Raw genomic sequence first — 13398 nt, forward strand, 5'->3', positions numbered from 1 at the left:
AATTCCCACTTATTGGTGGGAAATACACACAGGGACAGGCTGGATTTGGGAGCAACATTTTGGAGTAGAAGAAGCCACCAGCAGAGCACATCAACCATTGTCCTTCAGCCACACCAAAGATACGCATCAATTTATTACTTAAAAATTGTATTTTTCCTTTGTGATACCAGCCTAGATGAGGTTTCAAAAGCAAGAGAGCCCTATTAAAATTAAACCTGTGTGGACAATGAGTTAAGAAGCAGCTGAAACTGTAAACAAAGTCCTTCCCCTGAGCACGAGCGTGGAGAACTTTGCTGCACATTTCAGCACAGAATCAGTAACTAAACCCCAAGAAGAGATGCCAGGAGGAGATAGGCAAACCAAGGGGGTTCAGGTATTGCCAAATGCCTGACACAGCTGAATCTCTGTCCCTGGGCAAGTGTGTGGGTACAGAAAGTTCTTATTTATGGCCTCATGAGCAGCTGGTTTGTGCACTGACCCTTCAAACCCCCCTGCCCCAGATCTCCTTCAGCCAGCTTTCCCTTCCTGTGAGCAGAAAATAAACTTTTTTCCAGCTAAAAAAAGCCAAATACACACTTTAAAAACATCCATGGGCTCAGCACAGCCAGGCTGGGCTACACCAACCCCAGATGACTTGTCAGGAACATCAGTGCCACATTCAGAGCAGGGCTGGTGTCAGCAATATCAGTGCATTTTGATTTTTTATCAAATAAAACACACCCTGAGGTGCTTCAGGCAAACCTCAGACATTAAAACTGGGACTCAGACACAGGCAGAGTTCTGAACTGGAACAGGATCAGGGTTTGGTGGGGCTCCCAATCCCAAATCCAGCTCCTCCAGCAGGTATTTCCCCAGAGCCACACCTGGCTGACAGGACTTGGGCCACCCAGAGGCATCTCTGCCTGCCCAGGGAAGCTCCAGGGATCCAAGAGCCCAGGTGAGCATTCCTGCTTCTAAAAGGAAATAAATGGTGAAGTCAGCACTGGGATGATGTAATGTGCCCTGATGAGACAGGTGAGGTGCCTTTAGGAGCTTTCTCCAGCAGCAGCTCATCCATCCCAGGCATCTGATGACATCTGGGAGTAAAGATTACTTAATTAGAAGCTGTAGAGTGCTGTAAAACCATATGGATTTTAAAAGAAGCTGCTGCAGTGTGAGGAGAGGCACTCTTGGGAATCACCTGCAAGGTCCAGGCAGGGACAGAAGGTTCAGCACAAGCTCTGCCAAGGCGTTGCCTTGGAAAGGAGGGCAAAGTCTGGCTCCCAGGGAGGTTCCTTCCAGGCAGGGCTGTCCCTGGAGCTGTCCTGGCATCCCAAAGCTCTGCTGTCCTTGAACACAAGCACTCGGAAGGTTGGGAGGGGAGGTGAATGACAAGGAAAAGGAAAAACAACTCTGTTTTGTCAGCAGTGCGAGCCTGTTTCTGAAGAATCCAGCCCTGGCTTTGCACAGGATGCAGAGGAGATAGATCAGCTACAAAAATCCCCCTCCAAGGACACCCTGTGGCCCTGCCAGTGGTGACAGTGCCAGGCTGGGAGCCAGGGAGAAGGGACACATTTGTGCTTATCGTCCCACATTAATGGAGCTGGCCCCAAAGCCCTGGAACACCCCAGGGCAGCTCAGCCTCCGGAATGCCACTTTGGGGACTGCCACCCCTGTGTCCCAGTATTGCCCTCTTCTCACACACCCAGGCAGTGCCAGCTTTTCAGGGAAGCCAGGGAGCCTCTGCTCAGTCCTGGGTGAAGGCAACTTGCACAGCTCAGCCCCTGGAGTTGGGGTTGTTACACTCCATCAAGGCTGGGCAAGAGAAACGTGCTGCATCTGTTGGAGCAAATTGAAAACTCACCCAGCCCAAAACCAAACCCCAAACCAACTCATAAAACACCGCAGCTGGCAGGCTGTCCCCAGCACCCCAAAAAACAGCAGGCACTGTCCCTGCTGGTCCAGCTCCCCAGGGAGAGCCAGCCAGAGAGGAGCGTGAAGTTACACCACAGCCCACGGAGTCACAGAATTGTGGAATGGTTTGGGTTGGAAGGGACATTAAAGTTCTGCCCAGTCCCATGCCTGCCATGGCAGGGACACTTCCCACCATCCCAGGCTGCTCCAAGCCCTGCCCAGCCTGGCCTTGGGCACTGCCAGGGATCCAGGGGCAGCCACAGCTGCTCTGGGCACCCTGTGCCAGGGCCTGCCCACCCTCACAGGGAACAATTCCTTCCCAATATCCCATCTAAATCTTTCCTCTTTAAATCTAAACCATTTCCATGTAAAAAATCAGGTGGATCTGCCCATGTAACAAGTCAGGTGCATTCCCAACCTGCCCCTTCCCAGCACCTCTGGGGCTGAGCCCAGTCCCTCTGGAAATCCAACCCCTCCTCACTTTGTGTCAGCCCGCAAAAACCCACCTGTGGAGACATCCTGGCCAGAGCCACAGCCGGCTCCGGGAGCTGCTTCTGCGGGGCAGGAGGGAGGCAAAGTCCAGGGGAGCCGGGAGGCTTAAGGAGCGAGCCCGAGTCCCAACAGAGCGCCTTTTGTTCCCGGGCTGCGATAAGGAGCAGGAGCTCGGGCACCCTTCCCTGCCGGTGAGCGCAGCCTCCTCCCGCTCCCCTGGATTCCAAAATAAGAGCTCGTTTTGGGAGCCCCGCTTCAGCTGCTCACACTTCCCAGGAATCCATCCCAAATAAAAAAGGTTGAATCTGAAAGCGACCTGTCGAGGTTTATCTCGGCCTTCCTGGTGTTTCTGGTGAATAATTAAGCGTTAAGTGACAAATTCCTTCCTTATAGCCACAAACCGAGGGATGCATAAAGCTGGGATTGCTCCCCGGGGGCAGGTCAGCAGCACTTTTGGTGACTCAGAGGGTGGTCTCCGGCAGCAGTGACAATGCTGACCCCAGAGAAGGTTACAAACGCCCAGTGCCAGCCTTGCCGAGCTCTGAGCTGTCCCCGCAAAGAGGAGCCCAGCCCTGAGGGAGAGCTGATCCATGGCATCTTCCCCTCTCCATGGCACACGAGGCCTCGGCACCGCTCGCACCCACAGGTTCTGAGGGTTTCCTCAGGTTTTCTATTTCCCCTCCGCAGAAACCACACGTACATCAAGCTTCCTCAGCGCTGCCTACCCAGCACAAACACACAGATTTCCTTCCATTACCTTCCCAAAGCAGGTCCTCCCCTTTCCTCTGGGTTCTTCTCGCTGTGCTGTGCCACATCGCTCCTGCGGCACGGAGCTGGGAGCAGAGGGCAGTGCCCGCAGCGCTGCCCGCAGTGTCCCTACCCCGACAGGAGCTGACCTCCTGAGCCCAGCCCAGCCCAGATTCCTGCTCCGAGCACGGCAGGAAGGAGTTACGCTTTAACCCGAGCTCTGCCTGGACCTGCTCCTCCACACAGCGGGTCACAGCCCCTGAGCTCCTCTGCTCGCGCCTCAGGACCTCAGAGAACATCTGAACTCCCCTGAGAGCCCAAAATCAGACACTGAAACGAATTAGGAAAACCCAGCCCCTGCCTTTTTACTTCTCAAACTCTTACTGAGACACCTCTGCTTGCACTGCTGCCCCCTCACCTCCAGCCCTCCCGTGTCCCACAGCACAGTTCCCACGTTCCCAATCTCACACACTCTGCTTGTGGTTCAAGATAAGGCTCCAAGGACTTTGTTTTCCAAACTCCTTCCAGCCTATTTCCTACAGGGCAAACACTTCAACTGGGATCTTTTCTGACCAGCAGAGAAATTTCTCACCGTAGCCCTGCACCTGGGTCCTGCCTTCAGGGACATCCCTGTCCCATTCACACTCCCACCCTTCCCTCTACACAGTTCGGAGTCTACACAATAAATTAATTTTCTTGGTATTTTCAGGCTTTAAGATATCAAATTATCACCCTGGACTGATTTGGGAGAGCTGGAGCCCCTCTGCTCTGGAGCCAGGCTGGCAGAGCTGGGGGTGCTCACCTGCAGAGGAGAAGGCTCCAGGGACACCTCAGAGCCCCTGCCAGGGCCTAAAGGGGCTCCAGGAGAGCTGCAGAGGGACTGGGGACAAGGCATGGAGGGACAGGACACAGGGAATGGCTCCCACTGCCAGAGGGCAGAGCTGGATGGGATATTGGGAATTAGGAATTGTTCCCTGTGAGGGTGGGCAGGCCCTGGCACAGGGTGCCCAGAGCAGCTGTGGCTGCCCCTGGATCCCTGGCAGTGCCCAAGGCCAGGCTGGGCAGGGCTTGGAGCAGCCTGGGACAGTGGAAGGTGTCCCTGCCATGGCAGGGACGGCACTGGATGGACTTTAAGGTTCTTTCCTACCCAAACCATTCCAGGATTCTGTGAATACAAGGATAATGTGTTCACTTGCTGTCCAAAGGGCTCATGGCCCTTCATCTCTCACTGCAGAAAGGCTTTGGGGACAATGGGGACATGGCTCAGGGCTCCATGTGCTTCCCAAGGACAGGTGAACAGGCACTGAACTGCATCTGTCACATTCCACAGCCCTGAAGTTTCAGCCACCTGCGAGATTTCAAGCCCACTGGCTGTTCAGGACAAAATGATCACCAATTCCAGCAGCCAGCCCCTGGAGAGGGGTTTGTGACCATTTCATTCATGGTGCTTTTGGGTCAGCCCTGTGAGCAGAGGCCTACTGAGGCCATTCCAGAAGGTGGGAATGGCTCTGGTACAGAAATCCTGAGCTCTCACCTCCATGTCCCCATTCCAACCAGGAGCCCCTCACACCTGGGTTAGGACAGCCAGGGCACGGCTGACCCCAGGCCTGTCCTGCTGCTTTGAGCCCCTTGCACAGCTCAGAGGGGGTTACACAGCTCAACCCCATCTTTTCAGCCTGGCTAGCCCCTGCCACACATGCACCCTGTGGTAACAGTGGTGTGGAGAGGAAGAGGAGGAAAAAACTTCACCCAAAATGCCACAGATTGCAAAGCAGGGCCCTCCCAAAAACTCTGGGCTCACCAGGCCCAGCTCTGCCTTGGGGAAGGAAAGTATCTTCCTGGGAATTCTGCACCAGGAAAGGAGGGCTCAGAAGGTCCACAAGGCTACTAGGAGGGGACACAAGGAGCCTACAGCAGCCTCCTACTGTGGAAGAGGTTTTACAGTGACTTCTGTCGGCCAGAGAGAAGTTTGATAAGAGGATCCATGTTTGCCCCTGGAAGAAGTTCCTATCAAGGCTGTTGTCATAGAAACTAAGAAAGAAAGAAGGACAAATAAGAGAAACCTGCAACTGTCTATTCCAATAAGCACTTTGTTTGTCTTTCCTGACCAATGAGTAAAGTGTAAACTTAGGAGTTTTGTAAGAATGTGTAAAAAGCATGCATGTTAAAATAAAAAAAAGGTTTGAAGCCTTCTGAAAATTGAGTGTTGCTTTGTATTGTGAGCATCTTAACTACGACATCCTACAGCCACCCCACGTGGGCTCCCTGCAAAACACAAGGCACCAGGAATGGCAGTGATGCCTCTGGGAACAGGTCCCACGTGCTCCCACAACAGCTTCTGTGTTACAACACACAGCTGGGGCCCTGCAAGTCCCTGGTCCCCTTTGCAGAAGCTCTGAGCAGCTGGAGAAACTCAGCAATGTGGATTTTTGCCCTGAAAGAAGCCTTAAATTGAATTGCTCAACATGGAAAAAAATCCTGGCTGTAACGGAGTTAAAGTTTCACAGAGTTGATGTGTTGGCCCTAAAGCTGCTGCTCAGTGTTGCACAGAATGTCACAGAATATTCTGAGCTGGACTTCTCCCAGCTGCACCTGTAGGCAGGCAGGCTGGGAGAGCCAGGAGTAGCTCCTACTCCCAAAATACACAAAATTTGGGTCGTGCCCAAGTCCCATTTTCCTCCCCAGATCCACTCCTTCCCTGCTGTACAACTCCCTGCTAGACAAATAGCCAGAGGGGACGTGCCCGGGCCGTGAAGGCTTCCAGGGAAAGGCAAATTCCCCTCTTGTGGCTGTGCAGAATGTGTTTTCCTGGCTGCTCCCAGCAGGAGCCACGGCAGCTGCCCAGCAGATGGCAACAGTCCTGCACAAGGCACTGCATCCGCAGGACTGACAGCTGCCCTGTCCTGCAGAGCTCAACCAGAGCCTTCCCCTGACCCTGCTGGCCCAAAACACGACTTCCCAGAGCTAAAAATCCCTGTTTGGGGTATTTATGGTGCTCCCAGGCAGCCGTTACAGAGCACTGGCTGTGCCTCTCCTCTAACCCAGCTGAAGTTAGTTCTACATCTCCATGCCCATCCCAGCCCAATCCCAGCATTTTCATGCCTCCTTTTCCTTTTTCTAGAGTCATCCTCCCCACTATGCACTGCCCAAGGGAGCTCACCTGCCCGAGGGGCAGAGCCCTCACCCTAGGGCAAGGCACAGCAGGTATCCCTGTGGTGCTGGGCTGATGGTTGATCTTGGAGTTCTTTTCCAGCCTAAATGATTCCACGATCCCAAGAAAACTAACTCCAAGTTCCCCTCCATGTCCCCCAGAGCATTCCAAACGAGTCCTGTGTCTCAGCACTGAGTCATGAGCACCACAGGAGCTCCCAAGGGAGGCAAGGAGAACTCCCACCTTCCAGGCAGTCAGCAGCCAAGCTGTGCCAGCCCAGCCTGGGGAAAAACAGGGCTCAGGTGTCCAGATGGAAAAGCTCCAAGCTCCCTTCAATGTGACTTTGATAAAGCAGGAAAGCTGTCATTAGTTTTTGGTGGTTTCTCACCCAGCAACCACCACGCTTCCATTTGAGGCAGGAGGAACACACTGGGAGGTGATCCCAGCCAGGTGATGCTCTCCCTGCTCCAGCTGGGTGCACAGGGGTGAGGTTCCTCCTGAATGTGTCACAGAAGACCTGCAGGGACTGGGATGAGGCCCCTGCAAGCCCAGCTGGAGGCATGAGAAGCCACGTGGCTGCAGGAGCTGCTGTCTCAGTGGAGCCACAGGAGCAGGAATCCCCTCTGGAAGCACCTCAACAGACAGCCCTGTCTGCTGGACACTCCTGGGATGGTGCAAGAGGAGCCAGGAGATCCATGGCACATCCAGAGCCACTGGCATCTGCTGGACACTCCTGGAATGGTGCAAGAGGAGCCAGGAGTCCCATGGCACATCCAGAGCCACTGGCATCTGCTGGACACTCCTGGGATGGTGCAAGAGGAGCCAGGAGATCCATGGCAATCCAGAGCCACTGGCATCTGCTGGACACTCCTGGAATGGTGCAAGAGGAGCCAGGAGTCCCATGGCATATCCAGAGGCACTGGCATCTGCTGGACACCCCTGGGATGGTGCAAGAGGAGCCAGGAGATCCATGGCACATCCAGAGCCACACCAGTGGCTGAACTGGGGCAGTATCCAACACTACAAATTCATGAGTTCACACCTTGTCCCCTTCAAAAGCCTTTTCCTGGAGGAAGCAGGTGTTGGTGGTTCTCTCTGGAGGGCAAATACTGGGTGAAAGTCCCCAGCTCTGGGCTCTCAGGGTTTTCCATGGATGCTGAGCTCTCCTGATGACAGTCACCAGAAGAGGACATGACTCATCAAGCAGAGCACCCTTATTAACAAAGAGAAGACATCTTCCTGGAGACTGCTTAAAGCATTTGTTTACACTTGTTTGAACAAACACTGAGGAGAAAAGCTCCTGTCAGACCCCAGCACTTGGAAGAGCTGAGCACTCCAGCCACTGGGATTTTGGGCTGTTTAAGAGAGACCACAGCCAGTGCTCCACTCAATAACCACAAACTGCTCCCAGCACTTCTGCAAATGCAGCAACTCCTTCAGCTCTGATGTGACAGGGGAGGAGAAATCCCAGCTGTGCCACTTCCCCCCACGGCCCTGCCACAGCCAGAGGGGCTCACCCAGTGCCTGAGGTGTCCCAGGTGTGTTCTGGGGTGTGTTGAGCTTTGTGTTCTGGTGCTGCATCTTCCCAGGGCTGACACAGGGACACCCCAGAGCCCAAACTGCTGCTTGGTGCAGTGAGAAGTTTACTCTGAGGAAAGGTGATGGTTTCACTTTGAAAGGTGATTTTTCCCCCCTCCCCCCTCATCTCTTCTAGAGAATCCAAGCAAGATGGACTCCAGGTAATGGGAACAGCTGTTTATTCTGTTCTCTGCCTGGCTGATACCCTGCTGCACCTAAGGAAGAAGGGTCTGCTGGAGCCCTCTCCAGCTCTTTTCCCAGTGCTCCCATGAGGAACACACCTTTGCTGCTCCCAGCAGGATGCTTTGTGCCACAGCTTCTCCCTCCCTGGGCCAGCTCCAGCTTTGCAAGGCACAGCACTCCAGGACGTGTGGGATAAAAGGCACGTTGGGAGCTCACGGCTCAGCCAGAAGAGAACAAAAACCCCCTCGCCCCAAGACTCCAGTTTATTTTTACACTCCCAAGGCTGAGTGGTATTTCTTGAGCATGTTCTCATTTGCTGAACCTCTACGAAATCCTGGCAAGCTGGAAATTATTTTGAATCATGTATCCAAGACAACAAGGATAATTCTTCCCCAGCATGTTAAATGTAGAGCTGTCCCTTAGATAACTACACTGAATCCAGTATAAAAATCCACTCAGACCTTTTGGAAAAGGAGATTTCAGGACTCATCACCTTTTTCCTCTGGGTCACCTTGTCTTTACAAGGAAAGGCTGGCCCAGCAGCAGAAGTATTTCATCCCAGTGGGGCACACACCTGCCTTGCTGGTATTGCTGCCCAGAATAGCTCCCAGCGCTGACAGAGCTCATCTATGTTAAATTAGCCCTTGGAAAACATCCCTGCTCAGAATCTCAGGCAAGATGGTCCCTTGACACAGGTCTGAGGAGCAAAAAGTGAAAGCCTTTTCCTGTCACAGCCTCCACACTGCTCAGTCCAGCGTTAAAATGCACATTTGTGACCCTGCACCACCTAAACTCCATGGAAATCCATCTCCCTGCCTGCCTTCCTGTCCCACTTCTCCTCAGCTGCTCCTGGGGCTTGGAACTACCTTTCAAAAAGGAAAAATAAACCAATATTCAACCTTGCCTGGAGAAGCTATGGCTGAATCCCAGGAAGTGCCCAAGGCCAGGCTGGACAGGGCTTGGAGTGATGTTGCATAGTGGAAAGTGTCCCTGCCCATGGCAGGGGGTGGCACTGGATGAGCTTTGAGGTCCCTTGAACCCAAATTATTCCATGATTTTAGGACCAGCTGCCCAACACCTAGGTTATCATTAACCTTTCATCAAGAAATCACAAGGCCAAAATTATGTACTACAGGCTAGACCAAGCAAAAATACACACAGATATAAATAAATACATTTGCATGCAAATATAAAGCAGGTCAGGAGTCTCACTACCAGCAACAAGTAGTGTGATAAAAATCACAAAGAATCATAAAATATCCTGAGTGGAAAGGGATCCACAAGGATCAGAGCCCAGGTCCTGGTCCTGCACAGGACAACCCCAAAAACATTCAGGCTACCATGACACAGGTGTCCTGAAGAGGCAAGTTTGGAAAAGAAAAAGCAGAGGGGAGTGAGTCAGTCCCCACGTGGGACAGGGACCCAGCCATCCCTTTGCTTCCAAGGCTCCTGCAGCACCTCCTGCTCCAGGCTGGAAGGCACAGAGCAAGAGTGGGTGAAGCCTTCCAAGCCAAGCCCAAAACCCCCAGGCACAGACAAAAAGCTCTGTCCTTTCCAGCTGGGAACAGCAGGATCACTGCTGCAATGTGCTCCTGTGGTAAGGAATGCAGGAGGGAACCAAGGCATGGAGGCTTTCACTAAAGGAAAACAACCCAAATCAGAGAAACAGCCTTCATCAAGCCCCAGAATAGAGAGAAAAAGTAGATTTTTGTCCTCTGCTCTGCCTTTCACTGGCCAAACAGCACCAAATGTCAAAATCCCACTGCTCTGCTGTGCCTCTCAGGCAGGCTCCTGGCTGGCACATCTCAAAACCAAGCTCAGGTTTTCCAGGCTCAGAAACTCCAGCAGGAAGCCAAACCCAAGAGCAGCAGGTCCCCTTCCTGTGTCACCAGTGTTTCACCACAGAAAGGGGCTCCCTTTCCACCCAGAGCACAGTGATCTGCTCTTTCAGTTTTATCAACACCAATTTTCACTTAAACAGCACCAAATGCTGGGTGCAGGTTCTCTGGACCCATCACCTAGAGACTGAATTTGTCTTTACATGTTAAGCACCCCTGAGCCCTGTCACAGCACACGCCTTCTCCCCAGGCAGAGCCTCCATGCCCAAATCCCACTCCACGTGCAGCCAGCATTTATGGGAACAAACAGAGCTCATACTTGCCTCAAACGTGACGAAGTCATCAAACTCATCGGGGCAGGCCGGGGCTTCCTCCTCGGGGGTATATCCCATATCATACAGCTGGCTGTCAGGGTCTGCAGGGGGAAAAAACACAGCTGTAATCACCCAGAGGGAAATCTGCACCCTCACGCCCAGGGTGCCTTTGGGAGATGTGACAGCGGTGGGACAGGAACTTCTGTGTGCACACACCGGCGCCTCCAGCCCTCAGGAAGGGCCTCTGCTCCCGGGCATGCCACCCGCACCAGGGCTGAGGCAATGGCCGGGCTTCTCCCTGCCACAAATCCTACACGGCCCCTCGCTGCTCCAGTGAGCCGGCTCCTGCATTCATCCCTACCCCTCCATTCCTTTCCCTATCTCCGTTCCCTGCATCCTCTCATCCCTCTCCCAGAAGGCTTTAATCCCGCTGTGGGCAGGGAATGCCTGGGATGTGTGTGTGACAGCCAAGTGCCATGGGAACGGCGGGGAAGGCAGGCTGCAGCTCCGCGGCGCCTGCTCCTCCCGCGGCCTCACCGGCAGGAGCAGCACCGCACAAAAACGGGAGCTGTGCAGCCAGAGAGCCTCCACGGGAATTCTGCTCCTCCCGCGGCCTCACCGGCAGGAGCACCGCACAAAAACGGGGACTGTGCAGCCAGAGAGCCTCCACAGGAATTCTGCTCCTCCCGCGGCCTCACCGGCAGGAGCACCGCACAAAAACGGGGGCTGTGCAGCCAGAGGGCCTCCACGGGAATCCCTCCTCCCAGCCCACAGCCCCGTCTGCAGCATTGCTCCCGGCCCTTCCAGCCAGGAAAGCAGCGAGAATTCCCCGTGCTCCCTCAAGCACCAGCTAATGCCCAATCCGGCACACGGCCTAGATCCCGGCCTGCAGGCGCCGCATCGGGAGCAGTGCTGCAGTCCCAAAATAAACAGCAGCCGGAGCCCACACGCCTCGGAGCTGCCATGGCTGCCGAGGAAGCGGGCCGGGAGAGGAGGACGAGGCACCGGCCGCGCTCCCCGGGAATGCACAAGGATTTGTGGGGGACAGGGGTCACCTTGCTGTGCCCTTCAGAGCCCCCTCCCGGCCCCACAAAGGGACACATGGGTTGTCCTGCTGTGGCTGCCCTGAGGGGACAGTGCCAGCCTCATCCAGAGGCACAGGCAGAGCTCCTGCTCAGGGCCCCTTTCCAGGTATCAAGAAAGGCCATTTTTCATGAAGGAATCACACTGTGGTGATTTCACACATCTGGTAAAAGGTCAAGGGATTAGCGGTTGGTCAAGGAACAGCGGTTGCTCAGCCTGCAGAAGAGAAGAATCCAGGAACACCTTCCAGTGCCCAAAGGGCTCCAGGACAGCTGGAGAGGGACCTGGGACAAGAGGCTGGTGTGACAGAACACAGGGAATGGCTCCCACTGGCAGAGGGCAGGGCTGGATGGGATATTGGGCAGGAATTGTTCCCTGTGAGGGTGGGCAGGCCCTGGCACAGGGTGCCCAGAGCAGCTGTGGCTGCCCCTGGATCCCTGGCAGTGCCCAAGGCCAGGCTGGATGGGGTTTGGAGCAGCCTGGGACAGTGGAAGGTGTCCCTGCCTGTGGGTGGGATGAATTTTACAGTCTCTTCTGACCCACAGCATTCTATAAATCTCTGATTTGGGCACAGGCCTGCAGCAACACCTCCCACCTGAACACCATCCCCAGGGCCTCTCTGCTGACCACTAAATGCACCCACAGGTGGGCACCCAGGAGATACTGGGGCCACCAGGAGATACTGCACCACAACCCCACCAACCTGAGGGGTTCTCTGGGCTGGGAGAAGCTGAACACGTGGCACGAAGAAATGATCCCTCCCCTCACCTGGGCCTGACTCCCAGGGTCAGGCTGTGAATCCACCCCAGGAATGACCCAAATTGCTTTTCCAGTGCCAGACACAACACTGTGCTCAACAGGGTCAGGGCTGCAGCAGGGGCAAGGTGCTCTTGGTCACTTCAATATCTCACTGCTGGCCCACTGTGGCAGCAGCAGTGGTGCTGCTCTGAGCTCTCCTCCAGCTGCAAAGCCAGAGCAGGGCCCTGGGATACAGCTGGAAATGCTGCTGCTGCCTGGGCACCCTGTTCAGGGCAAGGCCACCTCTGCTCTGACTGTTGGGGTAGCATGGGAGGATCTTGGACTTGATGGCCTTGGAGGTTGTTCCCAACCTTCATGATTCTATAATCTGAAGAATGGCATTGTCCCTCTCCCCAAATGTCCCTCTGTCCCCACCTGCACAGCTCTCCCTATGAGCCTGACCCTACAATCTGGAGGAGTTTTCCCAGTATTTATCCCTGGTGCTATTCTGGGATTTGAGCCTGGTGGCTGACAGCAGGGAGGGGATGGGGACAGGGACCTGCTCACCTCAGTGGGTGCCACCAAGAGGAGTCTTTGCCCACGTCTGGGGGCAAAACCAAAACTAAGCAGTGCTCCTGGAAGGCAACTTGTGTCACACCACCCAGAGGGGACGGGCAGCCACCTCTCCTGCCCACCAGCACACAGGGCAGTGGTCAGCTCCAGGCCATCTCCAGAGATCCTGCTGCACCCCAGAGCAGCCCCTGGAAGCACATCCCAAAGGCACAGGCTGCTCCCTTCTCCTTATTCCCTCATCATTTCTCTTCCTCCCCCTCCAAGCAGACACACAAACACTTCCTACTCTTCTTCAGACACAGAGAAAGATATTTATTCTCCTTGTTTCTTCCAGAGAGGCTTGAAAAGGGAGGATTTGCAGGCAAGTGAAGACTTCCCTTTGGAATCAGGGGTATGAAGCGTGGGCAGAGCACAGGCACAGGCAGCTCCTGCCATCCATCACCTGCCTCCTGCCCAGCTCCTGCCCAAACCAGGGGCTCTGGAGCCTTCCCAGCCCTTCAGGGAATGAACATGCTGGGCATGAACGGGATCCTTGTTGCTCCATCTGTGTGCAGAGAGCCCAGCCCAAGGAGGGAGTCTCTGTGTACCATGGGTTTATTTTCACAGCAAATTCTAGTGTAAAAATCCAGGAAAGGCCATCTGAGGGGTCACCTGCACCCTGGTGGTGGCATGGCCAGCACAAGCCATGCCCAGGAGCCAGCATTGCATGTTTCCACCTCCCCACGCGTGACAGAGAGCAAAGACAAGCAGCACCACAAACAAAGGTTGATTTTTCTGCTGGATTCATTCCCTCCCCCTCCAAAAAAAG

The 13398-nt window shown here is 54.5% G+C and overlaps 1 protein-coding gene across 7 annotated transcripts in view; it reads right to left on the reverse strand.

Moving 5' to 3' along the window:
• RAB11FIP3 (RAB11 family interacting protein 3) overlaps positions 1-13398 on the reverse strand; it is an 80469-nt gene that overhangs the window by 30274 nt on the left and 36797 nt on the right. For 4 of the 7 annotated variants that reach the window (XM_064390862.1, XM_064390861.1, XM_064390866.1 and 1 more), the window contains one exon: positions 10206-10297. In XM_064390862.1, the coding sequence (XP_064246932.1) occupies positions 10206-10297 (92 nt within the window). Of the gene's footprint in view, positions 1-2399; positions 2530-3142; positions 3165-10205; positions 10298-10412; positions 10595-13398 lie in introns of those variants that run through there. The other 3 variants (XM_064390865.1, XM_064390868.1, XM_064390867.1) reach the window with 3 other exon arrangements.

The sequence above is a fragment of the Passer domesticus genome, chromosome 15 (assembly GCF_036417665.1).
Source record: "Passer domesticus isolate bPasDom1 chromosome 15, bPasDom1.hap1, whole genome shotgun sequence".
Lineage (NCBI taxonomy): Eukaryota > Metazoa > Chordata > Aves > Passeriformes > Passeridae > Passer > Passer domesticus.